A 21,549-nucleotide genomic window follows, 5' to 3' on the forward strand; every position below is an offset into this window, starting at 1 on the left:
CAGGTGCAGCGGCGTGATGGCGGAGCTCCGCGAGACGCATCGTGCACGCGCACGGGTTGCTCGGCAACCAGGAAGCAGGAGAACGTGAGGGAGCTGCTGGAGCCTCCCACAGGCGGAGACTTGCTGAGTAAACCGCAGGACGTCATCACGTCGCGACGCGCATCGCGCACGCGCGCGGGTTGCCCGGCAACCAGACCTAGCATCAGGAAAGCCTAATTGCAAGCTGTTTTTGATCAGTGTCTCTCTGACACCATTGGTGGACCAGTACACACCCCTGCAAGGTAATTGGACCCTTCCCACATATATACCTGCTTCTGCCTGTCCTTCATTGCTGAGCATAAACTCCTGTTTATGCATTGTGCTCACCGCTGCTGTCTAGTTTTGTCTTGAACTTTGTCTGACCTGTTTGACCCTGCCTGTTACTTGGATTTCTACACTCTCCAGCACTTTGACCCCGGCTTCGTTACTCGACTACTCTACCTTCTATTACCCAGGACCTTGGCTACGAAACTCTACCTACCCGGACTCTCCAACCCTGGAACACGGCAAGTACCCTGACTACCCTGACCTCTCCAACCCTACGACGCGGTACGACTAGGACTACGCATTCCGGACAGGACTGCATGGTTGTGGGTCGGTGCCTATACAACCCCACCTCAGCCCCGCGGTCTTTCGTCCTGTTTGTGGTGAGCGCAGCGTGACACAAGAAAACCAGGAGGAGGCTCACGGCAGCAGAAGCAAAGATTTATTTATGCCATAAAAAGATTGGACAAAGGTCCCCCCTAGCCCCAACAAGTAACCACCTACGCGTTTCGGGCTCTGTGCCCTTTCTCATGCCCTTTCTCTATGCCCTTTCTCAACACCTTGAGAAAGGGCATAGAGCCCGAAACGCGTAGGTGGTTACTTGTTGGGGCTAGGGGGGACCTGTGTCCAATTTTTTTATGGCATAAATAAATCTTTGCTTCTGCTGCCGTGAGCCTCCTCCTGGTTTTCTTGGCAGTGCACGGCCGTTTTTCCTCCTGTTCCTGCTCCTGTTACTGGTGGACTGCACGCTATTTATTCCTGCTGAAGAAAACTCCCCTGGATTCTGCAATTCAAAAGTGAGTTATACCTGTGGGTTGCCATACCCCTTCATTCTCACTACATGGGACATTTATTGTACTATTCTTTATTGGTGCCTCTGGCATTAAGTACTAGTCCCTTAAACCCTATTAGGGTAACTTTATTGTGTTATACAGATTATTGGGAGCTTCTCAACTGCAGATGTTACGAATACACTAAGGACTTGTCTTTCTGATGCACTGGCGTTCTACACATTAATGAAGTGGCAGTCTGGTTCCCAAGAACATAATCATTTTTCTCAAAGTCCATTGTGTGTCCAATGCATGTGAATATGTTGGAGCATACTGTACATAATTACATATCATAGCATACCTACATTATTGTATAATTGGAGTGAATCTCTTGTCTGCATTGTTCCATTCGTTTTTTCTACAGTATGTGGGGCAATGTGCCTTTGTCATGGTTTTGATTTACATTATTATACAATGGTTATACTGTACATGTTGAAAACTTTTTAGAAAAGTCAAAGAGAAGCTTGTCTGACAACATCTGAATATCTCTGTCTTTCGTAGTTTAATATTTGTATTGTTCTTTTCCCCCTTAAGACTTTACAGAAAGTGAATGTATTAGGCAGAAGGTCAACTTCATAGTTATCAGAAAATATTACTCATTGGGGTTTGTACATGTTTGCTAAGTGAAGTGCTACAAAGGGTAATGCGTTTATGTTGCCAAGGATCAATAGCCTCAAACAGAACATCTCATGTTTGATTAATCTTTTCTAAAATACACTGTATATAAAACCCACATTGAATGATCCCATTAACCAAATACTCCACTTCTAATTGTTGGCTTGATAGCAATGCATTTTATTCTAAAGTAGTTTTGAAAATGCACAATCCTCAAAAGATATTCTACATATAGCCCGCTTCACCGTTTCCTTTGCTGGAATACGGTGGGATCTGTTGTGATGTTACGCGCCATCACTGCCATTTAATCTTTTGAAAACTCTGTGATATTCTAGGATACAACGTTATATGTTGTATTCTCATTAGTAGAGATGGATAACATTTTCACCGAAGTGTTCAAATCATGCAAAATTGGTTGGGTGTTTTTGCCAAAAAAAGTGGCCAAAATGTTTTTGTTTGCATAAATGTTGCAATACTGAGAATTTTGACCATGAAATCGGTCTTTTGCTGGATAGAGAGTCAGTATCTCTTCACATATTATATAAATGAGTCTTTGAGAGATATCTGTCCTCTAATAAATAAGTCTCTCTCTCTCAGTCTCTCAGTCTCTCTCTCAGTCTCTCAGTCTCTCTCTCTCTCTCTCTCAGTTTCTCTCTCGCAGTCTCTCTCTCAGTCTCTCAGTCTCTCAGTCTCTCAGTCTCTCTCTCTCAGTCTCTCACTCTTTCTCAGTCTCTCACTCTTTCTCAGTCTCTCAGAGAGACTGAGTGAGAGAGAGAGACTGAGAGACAGAGACTCTCAGTCTCTCTCTGTCTTCAGTTTCTCAGTCTCTCTCTGTCTTCAGTCTCTCAGTCTCTCACTCAGTCTCTCAGTCTCTCTCTGTCTTCAGTCTCTCAGTCTCTCTGTCTTCAGTCTCTCAGTCTCTCTCTCTCTCTGTGTCTTCAGTCTCTCAGTCTCTCTCTGTCTTTAGTCTCTCAGTCTCTCACTCAATCTCTCAGTCTCTCTCTCTGTCTTCAGTCTCTCAGTCTCTCTCTGTCTTCAGTCTCTCAGTCTCTCAGTGTCTCTCTCTCTAGTCTCTCTCTCTGTCTCCAGTCTATCTCTGTCTCCAGTCTCTCAGTCTCTCTCTCTGTCTTCAGTCTCTCAGTCTCCCAGTCTCCCAGTCTCCCAGTCTCCCAGTCTCCCAGTGTCTCTGTGTCTCTGTGTCTCTGTGTCTCTGTGTCTCTGTGTCTCTCTCTCTCTCTCTCTCTCTCTCTCTCTCTCTGTGTGTGTGTCTCTCTCTCTCTCTCTGTGTGTGTGTGTGTCTCTCTCTCTCTGTGTGTGTGTGTGTGTGTGTGTGTGTGTGTGTGTGTGTGTGTGTGTGTGTGTGTGTGTGTGTGTGTGTGTGTGTGTGTGTGTGTGTGTGTGTGTGTGTGTGTGTGTGTGTGTGTGTGTGTGTGTCTCTGTGTCTCTGTGTCTCTGTGTCTCTCTCTCTCATAAATTGTTAGCCCTATGAGGCTTGGCAAAATTGTTTGTAAAAATGCAAAATGTGAAGAAAAAAAATTGCAAAACCTTTTTTTCTTGCGAACACAGTTGAGACACTTTTGAACATGTCTGATCAAGAGGAACAGCTAGGCTGGCTCCATCTCTAAATCAGATCATGTACATCTTGTCATCTCATTAAGACACTGAGTCAAGTTCATCATCTACTACTTTTGACATGTTGATGGTTGATCATGGGGAACCTCTTTCTAAAGTTTCCCGGCTGTATCATTTGTATAAAATAGCGCAAACACATCCAGAATGTATCAAAGAAAAAGCAATGAAATGAAGTGGGATTATTATTATTCTTTTACTAATGTAGTGCATTTTTTTTAAAGATTATTGTGCCGGTTTTGCAGCCAGGAGACACTGATTAATAACCCCACAAGACCCTTCATAAAATAGATACTTACACACATAAGCGCTTTAGGTGATCCAAGAACGTTGTGTGATGTCTGTGGACTTTTTCATGGTCTGCGCTGAAGGAATCCTCTGAATAAATGGGCCTGGCCACCAAATATTGATTCTCCACAGGCTCAGTCATAATGTCTAAATGTTCTTATTTGGAGAAGTATACTGTATTTCTTCTGCCTTCCCTATAATTCTGTATGAAACACCTTCTGCAAGTTGAACATCTAGTGACCTACAAAATATAAAATGTACCATAAGGGGCTTTAAAATGTAATTCTAAAACACAGTACACGTCGCCATTATGTCAATACATCATATATGAATAAATAAAATAGTCTAATTAAAGCTTTAATTCAAATACATTTCCTCCATTATTTTCCATGGTATACATTTTTCAATTTTGTCAACAGTATTTTACATTTCTCACCTTAAAATGTGTCCTTAATTTATGTAGAAATTTATATTGGAGCATTCATTTCCATCCAATGTCTGATTCTTCAAGCAGAAAAAAAACACTGTACTGCGCATTTAGGTCAAATTGAAGACAACTGATTATATCCCAAGTGTGTGAATGGACTTTGGGTTTGACTTCTTCTGGCTACTCCCTTTTGTCTGATGTCACTGTGTGTTCAGCAGGTGCATTCATAGCCAGAGCTCCCTCTCCCCCACTCCCGTTATCTTTACTGGCTCTGTGATAAGTACAGAGTGGGATAACAGTTAAAAAAAAAAAACACTTGACTAACAACCCCCTCCCCCCCCCCTCCTCTCCTTCAAAAACCGCTACAATTTCCAGGCAGATAATAGCATTGTTTAGAGAAGCAGCAAGACTGTTATATTCTTTTCAGAATCATGTTTTCTGCCCAGGTGTGTGGGGCTTATACCATTGAGTAACGTACCACAGTTGTGCAATATCTTATAATACTTTAATAATACGATACTATTATATTGGTAATGTTATATATAAATTATGGTTTTTAACAAAAATGTTTTTGTAAGAAAGAAAAGGTGCCAGACATAAAACCAAAAAATTTTTTTACTTTAATACAATAAATAATCTATTTTTAAATTAGAAATGGGTGCATTCAGGGAGGGAGGGTGTGGGGGGAAGACAAGTCCCTCTGAACTTTTGCAGTTCAAAACAATTCTGACCATGGCTCAGGGTACCTTGTTTCTGCTTCTGACTCGGACTGGGGGGAAATGCCGCAAGAAAAAGTGTTCTCGCAGCATTTCCCTTCTTAAGTGTACATGCTGGATGAAGGACTATCCAATGATGTTCCAGGTACTGCATTTACAAGCCTCTCTTCTCCACGTTTCTCCAGCAAATTTTCTGTTTGCATCTTCCCATCTTACTTTTGGTTGCTGTCTCCGTCTTGTGACATCCCTTGGAATCTAGTCGAGTGCTATCCATATCCAACTATGGTAATTTCTTCTTGTGATATGCTTGTCCCACTGTCATTTTCATTTCTTCACTCATGCGATGATGTCATAGACTTTTGTTTGCTTTAGAACCCATTCTTCGTCCTGTTTGTTCAAGTAATATCCAGACTACATCTCTCCATGCTTCTTTGAATTGTCTGAAGCATCTGAATTGTCTTTACATTTAGGGTACAAGTTTCACATCCATATGTGAGCACAGGCAGGACACACTGGTCAAACATCTATTAATACTTGTTCGCCAAGGTAGACATACAGTAATCTTCGAATTCTTCTAGTTCTATTCTATTTATTTTGATCTTTGTAGAGTTTACATATTTGTTGAACATCACTTTGGTCTTGCTGAGATTCATATAGAGGCCCACCTTCTTTAGTGAGTTATCTGATCTGTTGCTGGAGATCTTCTGGAAAACCTAATTTAATGTCCTGAACAATTCTTAAAGTATTTCTGTGAAAAGCTGCATCGCAGTTACATTTTCCTATATCTTCAGTTATACGCTCACAGATTGTCTTGCACAACTCGGCATATTTAATTCTTAATCTCGTGCCTTGGAATTGTTTCATTTCTTGTCATTTCCTCAGTGACTGCTTTTCTCATTTGATATTTTCTTTTTTCTTAGCGATTCCTACAGTTTTTTGTCTGCGTTTTCAACTACAATCTTCACAAGCTCTTCATAATTATTTGTTAAACTGTTCCCATGCATTTCAAACAAGCTGAAGCGATTTTTCAACTCTAGTTGAAATTCTCTGCTGTTATTCTTGAGCTTCTAGATGATGATTGTTTTTGTTTTCTTTGTCATCAGTTTTGGTTTTTTTTCTTCTTTTTCATCAGTTTTCTTCATTCCATCATTGCATTCAGAAAAACAAGGAACGGGAGCTCTTATCTCAGCCAATAATGATCTAGTCAGTAGTACGGTGCACACAGAGATCAAAGTTTGTAGCAAATATCAGTAACGGCAAAACAAAAATGGTATTCAACATAAACTATTAAAATAAAGGGTAGTGAATTAAATAAACTACAACTAAATACTTAAATATACATTTTAAACCGTGTCAAATCCAGTCCTGGAAGGCTAAGAAGTAACTGGAAGTTATTCTAATGAAAGTATACTTGTGATATTATCCGAAAAGAATGTACACACATGTACTTCTTGTGATATTATCCACATGTATACAGTGGCTGGATCAGAGATAGTTACTGTGATCAATACTAGATTTAGATTATACACTACCTCTGACATAATCACATAGGAAGCAGTGATGTGGTCCGTGGTAGTAACACTTTTGCTGTAAATTAGATAATAGAACCTCTCTGTCAAGATGTACAGTATTACTATATTATAGTAATTGTGATCCACTACAGAAGCAGCCTCTTAAGCTAAGTATAGCACTTGTTTAGCAACAAAATAGCAAATGGATAACCATAGCATCAAAGATTCAATGTTAATACAGTCACAATAATATCCCAGTTAAACTGTCTTATTTTCTATCAATAATGAGTGAGCCGTACATAGATAGCAAGTATGGGTTGAGGACAGGTTTGTAGAGAAAGCGTTGAAGGAGTCCCTATAAAGAATCAATGTTCCTGCTCTTACTCATAATAATCTAGTACAAATAACTAAGCTATCTATTGTATAAGTGGCAGCATTCCTCGTGGTCTACATACACAGCGGGAATGAACAACCACGGATCAGACCTCCCAAGACTGACCTAGCTGACTCAGTCATCAGTCATGTCATCCGACATGCGTTTCACATCATACAAGATGCTTCTTCCCAGGATAGCCCGAATTTTATACACGCTTCCTCCCTGAACTGGATTTGATATGTTTTTACATGTATATTTAAGTATTTAGTTAAAGTTTATTCAACTTAGTACCATTTATTTTAATAGTTTATCGTGAAAAAAATTGTTGTTTTAACTTTACTAATATTTTTTATATCATGTGCTTTAGAGTGGAATATACAGAGTCCCTTTTTCTCTCTCCCCTTTTTTGCTACATCTTTGCCTTCATATGTCCTTTGCAGCCTACCAATTGGTGATCATTTCTTGTGTCAAAATAGTTAAGGACTGTGTAGTCTTCACTCGTGTATTTCTTGATAGCTAGAATAGTCTATTTCCTATTATATTCCATTGCGTACCCCCCAAGTCCATCTTCTACTTCGAGTCTTCTTGAAATTCACTATGTAAAAGTTTTCTTATTCTGCAAATTATAAAAATCTGTCTACACAATTATTCCTGTTGCAATAACCATACTAACCAATTGATGCTTCATCCTTCTATGGGGCACCAATATTTGCATTGAAATCTCCTATCAGGATCTTGAGGGGACAATTTACATAGTTACATAGTAGATGAGGTTGAAAAAAGACATAGGTCCATCATGTTCAACCTATGCTAAATTTAGATTACAGATACTTTATCCTATATTAGTATTTACAGTATATTGATCGAGAGGAAGGCAAACAAAAAAAACAGTGAAATATCATCCAATGATATCTCATAATACAGAGCAAAACAGGAGCGCAGCTCTCAGAAGATATGCGGAGAGAAAAATAACACAAAATAGTGTAACACAGTATGACACAAGCATATAGCAGACCCAGTGAACCAGAGTCAACTGCACTCACACATTCCAAAACCTTTACAGCTTTAGGAACCTTTAGTGGATGCTCAGATGACCATGGATGGAACAGGCAAGGGTCAGGAAATGACTGCACGGTATTAGGTATGAAAAGAAAAAGATACCAACATAGCGTAATCTTGTATAAAACTTTATGTAAGTGGAAAGAATAAAATCAATGTACTCACAAACTGTACATTGAATACAAATGTTGTGAGCTCACAAGACTCCAGCAAGATAAGAACAATCCGTCCATCTGTTAAGTCCCCTCCACGTGGGATTCCCAGGACTCTCACTCCAATCGAGCTCCTGTTTTGCTCTGTATTGTGTTCTTTTGACCCTGGAAAGATTTTCTGGAGCAGCACCTCACAATATAAATGGATTGTATTTTAGATTTACTCCATTTTTACTTTGTCACAATTTGTGTTTATTTAATCACCTATCACATGCACTTTAAAAAAAGTTTACGCTGAAACACTACTGCTCTCAATGATATCTCATAAGGGGAAAAATAAATTCCTTCCTCACTCCAAATAATAGCAATCAGATTATTCACTGGATCAACATCCTTCCAAAGTTTACTTATTTGGTTTATCTGTATACCTTTCCAAAAAGATATCCAACCTTATTTTGAAGATATCTATTATATCTGCCATCCCAATCTCCATGGGTAATGAATTCGACATTTTAACTGCCCTTACTGTAAAGAGCCCTTTCCTTTGTTGCAGGTAAATCTCCTTTCCTTCAACCTTAAGGGATGACCATGTTTATACTCGCCTTGGGATTAATAGATCTTTTGAAAGCTCCTTGTATTGTCGTTGAATATATTTGTATATAGTTATCATTCCCCTCTTAGGCCGCGGGCATGGTCAGCGCTTAGCCACTGACCCACGCTGAGCCGCGCTCACGCTTGTCAGTGAGCCCCTGCAGCCGCAATGAGAGCGGCTTTAGCAGGGGCTCCCGCACGCTTCCGCAGGCGTGCAGAGGCATAGCAGACAGAAAAATGTAAGTTTCAGCTCTGAGGGGAGCAGAGGGCCGGTTACGTGAGCAGTTCACCCAATGAGGGGATCCAGCTCCGTGACGTAACTGGCCCTAGACATGCTCCCGGACGGCGCGCGCGTAGTAAGGCCAGGGAAAGCACCTGCTTTCCCTCAGCCTCCGCACGGCTGCAGTCTCTATGGACTCAGCTTAATACACCTCTTTTCTAAAGTAAACAAATCTAATTTAGCTAGCCTCTCCTCATGAATCAGATTTTCCATCCCCTTTTTTAATTTAGTGGCTCTTCCCTGCACTTTTTCAAGTTCCATAATGTCTTTTTCATGGCATGATGCCCAAAAATGTACTCTATATTCAAGGTGTGGTCTTACTAATGCTTTATAAAGGGACATAATTATGCTTACTTCCCTTTCATACATTCCCCGTTTAATACAAGATAAGATCTTATTTGCCTTTGCAGCTACGGCATGACATTGGGGACTATTACAAAGCCTGTTGTCGACAAGCACTCCTAAATCCTTATCCATCAGGGATCATATAATTTTCCACCATTTAATTTGTGTCACCTGTTTATTCTTGTTTCCTAAATGCATAACCTTACCTGGTATTAAGGTAATACAGGTAATAACCTGTATTAACCCTCCTCTGCCATTTACCTGCCCAAGTTTGTAATCTATCCAAGTTCTTCTGGAGAGAAATTACATCTTGCTCTGATTCTACTACCTTACACAATTTAGTGTCATCAGCAAAGATGGAAACTTTGATCTCTATGCCAACCTCAACAATTTCCTTTGTTAAGTTGGTTGATTTCATGGTCGAAATCTTCCACTTCATTGTGACTTGATGTTTGGGCACACGCTTGGATAATTTGAAGCCTGTATCTCTTTGTCAATTGAATGATGATCTGGCTGCTCTTTCCCATGAGCTTTCATATTCCACTAAGTTGCTTCTCTCTCTTGTTAATGATAAAGCCTACTTCACTGATTCTTTTGGAGCTTCTGAAGCATAGTGTGACAATCCTTCGGCAATCAAGCTACAGGAGTAACGCATAACGACCAGTCTTCTATCCTAGTCCCAAGTGTGTTGGGTGACGTCATTGTGAGGGAGGAGCCGAACGCGAGGAGCTTGTCATCTCAGTGTCTTGGAAGCTGGTCTGCACAGCATCTCTCTTCTAATAGATGTCTGCTGACATGTTTTTATGCATTTTAAATGTGTAAGTGCAACTTTTAGATTCTCAAGAAATCCAGGGGGAGCATATGGGAGAAAAGAAAAACGACACAGGCAATATAAGTGTAGACGTAGGAACACAGTGGGAGTTAATAGATAGTGGTCTTGGCTCTATGTCCAGCCTACTCACAGGATAGAAGTGTTCAAATAGCGTAGAGGGAATAATTCCCACGATAAACACATATGCGCCTTCCCTCCGATATTACAGAGATGGATGGGTACTCCAGCAGTAGAAGGGGAAATGGGAAAAACTACATAGCACAGATCAATAAAAGAAGTGAAAACTTTATGGTAAAATATAAAAAACGCACTTACAATAGTGCCAGTAAAATAGGCATGTATCACTGATTAGTGAACCACAGAATCGATAACGATGTCTCTCACCGCCTCCCGCAATGTGTGGGATCACCCACATAAACTGTAAATGTCCCCCGTCCTTTGTAGTCTCAGCCGGCACTTAAGATCAGCTGGGGAGACATTCACTTTGTATTCATTCTTTCCCTGTATTGCTGTGTTGTGTTGCAAATTCTTCCGTAGTCACTTAAAGATTCCAGTATGCGACCTACAGAACTCTGGCTCACAAAATGTGTGAGGGTGGAATCGTGTTGTCACTCTAAGAGGGTGGGTGATTGGAGGGGGATGTCAGTGGAACAGGGGAAGTGTTGTTGTACTGCTTCAGTTGTCAGAGGGCCGTCTGGTTGTGCATCAGTGCAGCAGGGGACAACTGGTTCGGCTTCTGTTGTCAGAGGGTCGTCTGCTTGTGCATCAGTGCGGCAGAGGACGTCTGGTTTGACTTCTGTTGTCAGACGGTTGTCTGGTTGTGCATCGGTGGGGCAGGAGACGTCTGGTTCGGCTTCTGTTGTCAGAGGTCTGTCTGGTTGTGCATTGGTGTGGCAGGGGACGTCTTGTTCGGCTTCTGTTGTGTCAGGAATCGGCGTTCTCCTCGCTTCTCACACAAAGCACTCCCTCTCCGCAAGGAGTCCCTGGACACAATAAACAATCCTGCCTTACCGGTCTCCACGGCTCCTCGCCCCTGCCGCCGTCGCGGGATCACTCCCCTCGGCGATTCCTCTGCTCAGCGCCGGTCGCGCCCACGCCCTCCTACACGCACGCCAGCCCCAGACGTTATGTGCATGCATTCTCAGTTTACAGAGCACACGCCTAACAGGGCACTTTTAACCACTGCTGCTGCAGTGAGGCGTCGCCCCCAAGCATCACACAGTTCAAGGCAAATCAATGATTACACTCAGCTGGGCTGTAACACCTCTCTCCTATCAGGGAGGACTCCTTGCAGTCCTCCAGGCCTGCCCCCTTTTCCCATTGGCCTGCCCAGCTTTATTATGCCTGTGCTTCCCATCACTCGTTGCTCGACATAGTTCTGTATGGAAGCATTTGACTATTCACTCAGTGACTCCTCAGGTATTGACGCGGATTGGACGACTACCCCCTCTGGCTCTCGACTTTGGCTCTACTTGGACTTCGTGACTTCTGGCATCCCTGATCTTGGCAACGGCAATAACTACTCCTTCTCTACTACCGGTACCGGCAAGTATTGTCTTCACTACTATACCTGGCCTGGCAACAATAACACCACACTCCGGACACGCTCCCTTTGCTGCGGGTGCGTGTATCCCTACGTCCCACCTCAGCACAGGGGACGGGTCTGGTCTGTGGGCAGCACCGGCGTAACATTATGTCGAGCCCACAAGACGCAAACCAGACCGAACTACAGCAGTTTCTCTCTAATCTGGTTCAGCAAAACCAGGCCATGGCGGATCAAATTGTGGCACTTACACGCCAGGTCGCAGTACTCTCAGACAGGGTACTGACCGCGATCCTGCCAGATGTAAGCCCCCACTCCGCAAGCGCAGTTAGCAGCTCAGATGTAAGGATTCCTCCTCCCAAGCCTTATGCAGGTGAACCGCAAGATTGTAGGGGTTTTCTAAACCAGTGTGAGGTGCAGTTTGAAATGGCTCCCCATCTCTACAATACTGATCGCAAGAAAGTAGCCTACATTTATATCCTCCTCATTGGCAGCGCCCTGGCTTGGGCTTCCCAGGTTTGGGAGCTACGTTCTGACCTTACCCAAGATTACCCAGCATTTAAAGCCGAGTTTCAACGGGTATTCGATTCCTCCGCTCGTCGGGAGATGGCATCTGTTTCTCTACTCCAGATCACGCAGGGACGGCAAACGGTGTCGCAGTATGCTGTGGAATTCCGGACTCTAGCAGCCGAGACTAACTGGGGACAAGAGGCCCTCGTCTCCGTATTCTGGCAAGGCCTGGCAGATCCCATCAAGGACAAACTCTCTCGCCAATCCAGGCCGGATCAACTGGAGGTCCTGATTGATTTGGCCATCCGAGTGGATCAACGCATCCAGGTACGCCGCTCAGAGCGTCAGCGCACTCGCTTCTCTAACTTTCCAGTTCCGTTCTCCAGTACTCCCAGCAACACTCCTGATCCCTCAAGTGCTACCACACCTCTTCGTCCTGCACTGGAGTTGCCAGAGCCAATGCAATTGGGGGTACAACGCATCCGCACACCGATACGGCAGTTCCGCCACGCCGGGGTATTGTGTTTCTACTGCGGATCCATGGAACATCGGGTTCGGGAGTGTCCACTGTGTCCGGGAAACGGGAACACCCAGTGAGTACAGAGGGTCTCTCTTTGGGTGTAATGTCTCCACGTCCCCTTCTTAAAGGTGAACTCCCTAAGAAACTTACATTTCCAGTCTTCCTTTCAGGCGATAAGTTCAAGACTTCTACCGCTGCTTTCATTGACTCAGGAGCTGGAGGAAACTTCGTGGATCTAGAATTCACCAGGGTTAACCACATACCACTAGTGAGAAAGAAGGTTCCCATCACACTCGTCGGTATCGATGGACGTCCTCTTACCCCGGCCCACATCTCCTTAGAGACGGCTCCCTTGCTTCTGTCTTCACATCTACACAAGGAGACCTTAGTTCTCGATGCCATTCACGCTCCTGGGATACCCATCACCCTTGGTCTTCCTTGGCTACAGCTTAACAATCCTCTCATTGACTGGACTTCCTCCGCTCCCATTTCCTGGAGGCCGAGGTCAGGCGAGACTCATCAACTGCTGGCCAATACCTCTGTTCCCGAAGTTATTCTACCTTCCGTTTACCATCAATTCCGGGACGTTTTCAATAAGGTACAGTCAGACCTCTTGCCGCCACACAGGACTTACGATTGTCCAATCGATCTAGTTCCTGGCTACTCCCTACCCAAGACCAAGACCTACCCCTTGTCGTTACCAGAATCTCACGCTATGGATGAATACAGAGGCGGCACATTTTATTTGAGTGCGGCTAGCTCCGCAAGCCTGGGGATGCCCCGGCATGCTAGCCGCACTCCCTCGGCGTGCCGCACGTCATCGACGCGCGGTCACGCGTCATCGACGCGCCGTCACGCGTCATCGGGTGCCTGTGCCCCCTGCACGCGCGTCCAGGGCTCCCCGAGAGAGCCCTGGTGTCCCGCGATGTGGGGGACGGCGGCAGGGGGTTCCGGGGGACCCGGCGGACCCGGCGAGCGGAGGGAGAAAGCCCCGATCGGAAGGCGCTCCTCCGCGGCTTCGGCGCGCGCCAGGCACATCCCGGCGTGTGCCTGGTTACTGCTGCAGCCGAAACCGGGCAAATGCTCAAATAAACTCGGCCGCAGCAGTATATCCAGGAGAATCTCAAGAAAGGCTTTATCCGTCACTCCAATTCCCCAGCAGGGGCTGGGTTTTTCTTCGTCAAGAAAAAGGATGGGTCGTTGAGGCCTTGCATTGACTACAGGGGTTTAAACCACATCACTATTAAAAATCGTTACCCCCTTCCCCTTATTACCGAACTGTTCGATAAATTACAGGGGGCCAAGATTTTTTCCAAGTTGTATCTACGTGGTGCCTATAACCTGGTGCGCATCAGGAAGGGGGATGAATGGAAGACGGCCTTCAACACGCGTAGTGGACACTATGAATATCTGGTAATGCCTTTCGGCTTATGTAATGCTCCCGCTGTCTTCCAGGATTTCATCAACGACGTCTTTCGTAAGGTACTCAATATTTTTGTTATTGTATACTTGGATGATATCCTGATTTTTTCCAAAGATCTCCAGGACCATATATGCCACACCTCCTATGTCCTTTCCCGTCTCCGTGAACACCATTTATACACTAAACTGGAGAAGTGCACCTTTCATACGACCTCTACTCCGTTCCTGGGGTATATCATTTCAGATGAGGGGTTTATGATGGACTCCAGTAAACTTCAAGCGGTCACTGAATGGCCAAGACCCAATTCTCCCAAGGCCATACAACATTTTTTAGGCTTCGCTAATTATTATCATAAGTTTATACGGAGTTTTTCCACCATTGTGGCACCCCTTACTGCGCTCACCAAAAAAGGAGCTGATCCTTCTGCTTGGTCATCCGAGGCCATCTCCGACGTCGAGGAAGCCTTTATATCCGCACCTATTCTCCGTCATCCCGACATTGAACTTCCCTTTGTACTGGAGGTCGACGCTTCTGATTGCGGCGCTGGTGCCGTTCTGTCTGAGAGACCCACGTCCCAAGCAAAGTTACATCCCTGTGCATATTTTTCCAAAAAATTCTCGTCTGCCGAGAGGAACTATGACGTGGGTAACAGGGAACTTCTGGCCGTGAAGATGGCTCTTCAAGAGTGGAAACACCTGCTGGAGGGGTCGAAAGAGCCGTTTACTATTCTCACGGACCACAAGAACCTTCTTTACATAGAGAATGCTTGACGCCTTGGTCCACGACAGGCTCGTTGGGCTCTTTTTTTTTCTCGATTCGATTTTAAACCTGTCCTATATCCCCGGGACCAAGAACGTAAAGGCAGACGCTCTCCCGAATACATTCTTCTGAGGAGAGGCCAGAGGAATCGTTGGAGACTATCCTTCCACATGAGAGTATTCTTGCCACGTCTACTTTCAAGAATCTTGACAAGATTTTGCACTCCCAGAGACGCATTCCCAAGGATTTGGTCGTTCCCGACAACAAACTCTTTGTACCATCCAAATTTGTTCCAGAAGTCCTGTCTTGGGGTCACTCCTCTAAATCTGCAGGTCATCCAGGTTTTAAGAAGACTACTGATCTCATTCGTCGGAATTTCTGGTGGCCAAGAATGTCTCAAGATATTCTGGAATTTACCCGCGCATGCCCCACGTGCGCTCAAAGCAAGACTCTCCGTCAAAAGCCTCAGGGTTTTCTGTTACCCCTTCCAGTTCCCGACCGCCCCTGGTCCCACATTTCTATGGATTTCATCGTGGAGTTGCCCAGGTCCAGAGGAATGAACACTATCTTGGTGGTCATGGACAGGTTCTCGAAGATGTCCCATTTCATTCCACTTAAAGAATTACCCACCTCCCCCACCCTTGCTGATATCTTTACGGAGCAGATTTTCCGGATTCATGGGATTCCTTCGTCCATTGTTTCTGACAGAGGTTCTCAGTTCGTATCCAAATTTTGGAGAGCTTTCACGAAGAGATTGGGCATCTCTTCTTCCTTCTCTTCCGCCTATCATCCTCAGTCCAATGGACAAACGGAGAGAATCAATCAATCCCTGGAGAAGTACCTGAGATGTTTTATATCCGATTTCCAGGATGATTGGGCTCAACTCCTCTCTTGGGCAGAGTATGCCGTCAATTCTGCAAAAAACGAGTCCACCCGGGAGTCTCCCTTCTTTATAAATTATGGGTTCCACCCTCCCTGTCTTCCCATCCCCAACATTCCTTCTGGAGTACCAGCCGTAGATGAACGCATTTCTTCCCTCCAAACCGCATGGTCCAGGATTCAGTCTACCCTTCTCAACTCCTCCCGCAGATCGAAACGACAGGCCGATCGTCGTCGTCGTTCGGCGCCCAGTTACAAACCAGGGGATTTGGTATGGCTCTCCTCTAGGAATATCCACCTCAAGGTACCATCTCCTAAACTGGCACCTAAGTTCCTGGGTCCCTTCCCTATTTGTGAACAAATCAATCCTGTGGCATTCCGGCTCCAACTACCACCCAGTATGAAGATTCCCAATGTCTTCCATGTGTCCCTCTTAAAACCATTTATCTCCAGTCACTTCTTTCCGGATCAGACTCGTAAACCGGATCCCATTACTGTACAAAATAACGAGGAATACAAAGTTCACTCCCTTTTGGATTCTCGCCTATCCAGGGGTCAGCTTCAGTTCTTGGTGCAGTGGAAGGGCTTTGGCCCTGAAGAGAGATTCTGGGTACCTTCAAAGGACATTCATGCCCCGGCTCTTCTTAAGTCCTTCAGGAAAAAGTTTCCAGAGAAACCGTTCTTGGACCGTCCTGAGGCCGTTCCTGAAGAGGCGGGTACTGTCAGGAATCGGCGTTCTCCTCGCTTCTCACACAAAGCACTCCCTCTCCGCAAGGAGTCCCTGGACACAATAAACAATCCTGCCTTACCGGTCTCCACGGCTCCTCGCCCCTGCCGCCGTCGCGGGATCACTCCCCTCGGCGATTCCTCTGCTCAGCGCCGGTCGCGCCCACGCCCTCCTACACGCACGCCAGCCCCAGACGTTATGTGCATGCATCCTCAGTTTACAGAGCACACGCCTAACAGGGCACTTTTAACCACTGCTGCTGCAGTGAGGCGTCGCCCCCAAGCATCACACAGTTCAAGGCAAATCAATGATTACACTCAGCTGGGCTGTAACACCTCTCTCCTATCAGGGAGGACTCCTTGCAGTCCTCCAGGCCTGCCCTCTTTTCCCATTGGCCTGCCCAGCTTTATTATGCCTGTGCTTCCCATCACTCGTCACTCGACATAGTTCTGTATGGAAGCATTTGACTATTCACTCAGTGACTCCTCAGGTATTGACGCGGATTGGACGACTACCCCCTCTGGCTCTCGACTTTGGCTCTACTTGGACTTCGTGAGTTCTGGCATCCCTGATCTTGGTAACGGCAAACTCCTTCTCTACTACCGGTACCGGCAAGTATTGTCCTCACTACTATACCTGGCCTGGCAACAATAACACCACACTCCGGACACGCTCCCTTTGCTGCGGGTGGGTGTATCCCTACGTCCCACCTCAGCACAGGGGACGGGTCTGGTCTGCAGGCAGCACCGGCGTAACATGTTGTCAGGTGGACGTTTTGGCTGTGCATAGGTGGTGCTGGGGACTTCTTGTTCATCTGCATCTATCGTAGACCGAGGGTTGTCTGGTTCGGGAACGTTCGCTTGAACCCATTCAATGTCCTTATTTATGACGCTTCCAATTTTCTTCCTGCAAAACCCCGGTCAGGATGTTTTGCCATGGGAACATTTAGTGCATTTTCTTTAGGCACCGTAGGCTTTCTGTCCATCTTTGCCTTTGGCACGCAGAGAGCTGCTGCATTTTTCTTTCTATTCTCAGGGACAGCAGCAGTTAGCCGTAGGTAGAATTTGGACTGATTCATGTCAGAAGATTAAGCACAATACAGTATCTGGACAGAAAGCAGTTGTTTCACAGACAGATCAGCCATTGTGGGTGACATCCATTTTGGTTGAACTTTTATGCACTGTATTCCCGACTCGGTGATACAGGTGTTAAAAGAGGGTGTAAACATTACTGTTACATGACAAATGCTGTGCATACTGTACTTTACTGTACATTCACTGGGCTTCATTTCATTTCTTTTCAGAAGCAGCAATGCCCAGAACAGTTATTTCAAAGGAGGTGAGCATGAGAATTTGGCAGATGTACCTGAAAGGACAACAAATAAGCCATATCCAAGCCTGGTTAAATAACTCGGGCCTCGACGTCACTCATAGCTGTGTCTGCTGTCATGCCCATACAAAGACTACAGTTATAAAGAGGATTCGCTCGGTCAGAACAGAGTAAGTACTGTACTGTATAGACAGTCTAACTGTATATTATTGAATGAGAATATTATTATTTCTGTTCCCTCCTTTCTCCATGATCCCCTCTCCCTGCTTTCTCACTCATCCCCTCTTCCTCCTTTCTCCCTCTTCCCCCTCATTTCTTGTAACAATTTTTGGGGACAATTATGTAGAAATAAAAAATGTTTATCCATTGTCATATTTAACTGCAGGGCCCTCGGGTTAAGGGTCATGCCCCCTTCCCCTTATTTGGTCAGGGGTTCCTTTACTCATCTTTTCCACCTGCAATTTCTTTCAACTGTGAACCTGTATCTCTTAAATATAAATGTTACTCCTCAAGAAAGTATGATAATTTCTTCACCCAGTTTTCTAAAATCGTATATTAACTTACACGCAGCAGAAACTCTGTGAGTTCAAACCAGAAGAAAAAGAAAAGACAGATGGAGTTAAAACTAATGCTGCTGTGATGTTCTCCACCCGATAAGTAACACTGTCCCACTGAGAGAAAATAGTTAAACTGTGCAAGACCAAGATAAAAAGAAAGAGAGGGGACCGCTCCCCCCTTCCTTGCAGCACCACACTGCTTAACACAGAGACTGTGAAACAAGTCTGAATAGAAGTTGCTTTAACCTTTCATTCCTAGATTATGATCAAGAAAAAAATCCAAGGTTAACAGAATATTCTGAGCATTAACCACAGAGAGCCTACTAAGCTCGATCAGTGTGCTATAGAGCAGGGGTGCACAAACTGGGGGGGTCGTGAGATTTTTATGGGGGGAGGGAGGGGCGCTGCAATTACAGGGGCTCCGCGCTCTTCCCCAAAGCATTTAAATGAAATGCCGGGGGACCGCGCGAGGCCTCTGCAACTCACCTTTATTCAGACGGATTGGTGTGACGCTGCGCCATGGCAACACGTGATGTCACATGACCCGGCATCATTGACGCTTGATACAAGGTGAGTGGGGGTGCAAGCAGTGGGGGCGAGCAGTCAGGGGGGTGCAAGACAAAACGTTTGCGCACCCCTGCTATAGAGCAGCAACTCCAGTTCTCAAAACTCCCCAACAGGTCAGGTTTTCAGGATATCCCTGCTTCAGCAAAGGTAGCTCAATCGATTGAGCCACCTGTGCTGAAGCAGGGAAATCCTGAAAACCTGACCTGTTGGGGAGTTTTGAGGACTAGAATTGAGCTGAGCACCGCTGCTATAGAGTATAGATGAGCATTAATCACAGAGTAATAGCAGGCTCGTATCAAACAAAATAGTAAGTCGTTTTAAGTACGGGAGTATTATTTTTAGGGTTCAGACGCTATTTAACTGTTTGCATACATGTTCTTAAATAATGAGCCACTGGTGGGATACCACGTGACTTTGATCAATATTCATTGTTCTTAAATTTGTCGGATATCCAAGCTGACAGTATATTTTAACCATTGATATGATCACAACCTTAAAAAATGACACCCTTTTTGTCATTAATAGCAACATGTGAAATACAGTGTTTTTCGGTAACCTAAAACACAAAAGTAGAACCCATCACTATGACATTTTGCACTCCTGGGGTAGAAAATGTTGTAACATATAACCTAGATACCTATATAAAAAAAATCACAATATTTAATACATTGCCGCTTTGTGCTTTACAAAACCCATGCCAGGTCTGCCTACATAAGAAACTGTTTCAAAACCAATAATAGTGTACACTTCATTCCAAAAGAGTATTTACTAATTATTTACAAAAATAATAGCATAATACGTTACCAATGAAACATTGAACATACTGGTACATGATTATATCATTGCTAATGAAAACATATATGTCTTGAATTTAGAGACAATATAAAGATAGTTTAATATAATTTTCAGAGAGATTGCGGGTGTTAAATTTAGATTCCATAGTTATATCCATGTTTTTCTCATGTCAGCATTTATTTAGCTGGCATAATATTGCAATAATCAAGAATAAAATCTAGTTTGTGAAAATTCAAACCACTTATACCCTAATGGGAACAATATCAAGTTATAATAAATACCTTTTAGCATTAAGGTACATTTTCAACATTGTTTAGTCAATGAAGTGCACTGTTTAAGAGTTACAACTCAGCAGTTAGGTTATCACTCTAAAAAAAAACTTGTAATATTAAATGTTTCCTTTTTATTTCAAAATCTTTGGGGATCTTGGGATAAAAACCCAGGAGATATTAGTGAATATCACTAAAACAGTTTATACAGTACGTTGTTTATAAAACTTATACAACATAATATAAATTACACAGTTTACTATAATACAAATGTCATATTTTCTTTAATTTAAGACATTCTTTTATTTTTGTTATTAAGCTGGGACAATATTTATTAGCATTTAAAAAAATGATTTAGATTAAACAAAGTTTCCATTTCATGCAGTTTCACTTGCGGGTCTGAAAATGTAATTTAATATTAGGTATCTGTAAATTCTCTATCAGTTGCTCCTTAAGATGCGACAGATCTGCTTTCTCTTCTAACTGCTCCTCTCATTCTTTTTTTCTGCTGCTCTTTTTGCGAGCAAAAATTCTGCATTATCTGCCCATTGTGACTTCTTCTGCCTTAAAATCAGTTTAAGAGTTGTGACTACAACTGCATTTTTAACCCTCTCTTTTGTGTCAACTGGTGTCTGCCTCCCTCGGTAAAAAAAACTTGATAATTGTGTCCTCTTTTTGTCCCTTCAGGAATGTTCCTTGCTCTGGATAGACCACATAAAACCTCCATTGTTAGCCTATTAATACTCACCACTCGGTTATGGGTCTAGTACGGATCAGAGGCGTAGAGACTTTTGGGGTTACCCTCAGATCACAACTGCCAATCACAGAATAATGGACATCCCTCCAAATCTTTGGTGATATACACACATACCCGTGGTGGTCAACTCTTACACCGGAGCCGTGTTTCATCCACTTCCTAGGTGTTCTGCGTCAGAAGACTTAAATAGATTATCATGATAGCGATGTCCTCAATTAGGTCAGATCTACCAATGAAATAACTGGATATCGAACAAGTGGCTAAGATCCAATAAGCAGTAACTTTTTCAGCTAATAAGGCATCATCACAGGATATTTTCTGCAGTGTGTGCACAAACCATACCAATCCTCATCATGTACATTACCCAATAGGCTGAAAGCTATGGGTTTTTTTTTTCCTCCTAGCACAACACATACTGTACAGTACACACCTCAAAAACCGTCCCAGCCAATCAGGTCAATGTTTCTTATGCAACTCCCATGTCAGCAATATTTCTTGCGGTGTTGGCAGATGAACAAATTCCTGTAGATGTTACTCTTGATCGTGAGACTGTAATACCATTCTTCATCTGTTCCATGAACAGACCAATTCATGTCCGCAGCACACATATGACAAGATGTTTAACAAGTTGTTTGTGCATTGAAGACACACTTGTATCAGCTTATCTTTCAAAGGCACACTTGTATGGCTGGCCTATTCCCGTTTATCTGGAAGAATCCTGTAGTATGACTTTGTCTTTTCAGAAAAGAAGCAGAAACAATAAATGTTTCATTAGAAAACTGCCATGTACTGTATGGATACAGAGTAACCTTTTCATACAAAAATGTAAAAATCGAATTGCCTTACATGGGATTGCTTTTCTTCAATAAACTTGGCGCTGTTTGATGCACTGGTTTCACCCCAAGTTTGCAGATGACGACCTTAAGAAATAGAACCCACTGGTAGAGATGGGTAAAGTTT

The 21,549-nt window shown here is 43.8% G+C and overlaps 1 protein-coding gene across 6 annotated transcripts in view; it reads right to left on the reverse strand.

Annotated features, from left to right (window-relative positions):
* Positions 1-20,977, reverse strand: part of LOC142494962 (chloride anion exchanger-like) — a 93,262-nt gene extending 72,285 nt beyond the window's left edge. For 2 of the 6 annotated variants that reach the window (XM_075599728.1, XM_075599724.1), the window contains exons 1-2: positions 20,581-20,976; positions 3,677-3,906 (exon numbers count right to left, since the gene is read on the reverse strand). In XM_075599728.1, the coding sequence (XP_075455843.1) occupies positions 3,677-3,807 (131 nt within the window). In that variant the 5' untranslated portion in view covers positions 3,808-3,906; positions 20,581-20,976. Of the gene's footprint in view, positions 1-3,676; positions 3,907-4,101; positions 4,170-7,919; positions 8,097-20,580 lie in introns of all 6 variants that reach the window. The other 4 variants (XM_075599725.1, XM_075599726.1, XM_075599729.1 and 1 more) reach the window with 4 other exon arrangements.
* Between the last annotated feature and the right edge of the window lie 572 nt (positions 20,978-21,549).

This window comes from Ascaphus truei, chromosome 5 (genome assembly GCF_040206685.1).
Source record: "Ascaphus truei isolate aAscTru1 chromosome 5, aAscTru1.hap1, whole genome shotgun sequence".
In the NCBI taxonomy this organism is placed as follows: Eukaryota; Metazoa; Chordata; class Amphibia; order Anura; family Ascaphidae; genus Ascaphus; species Ascaphus truei.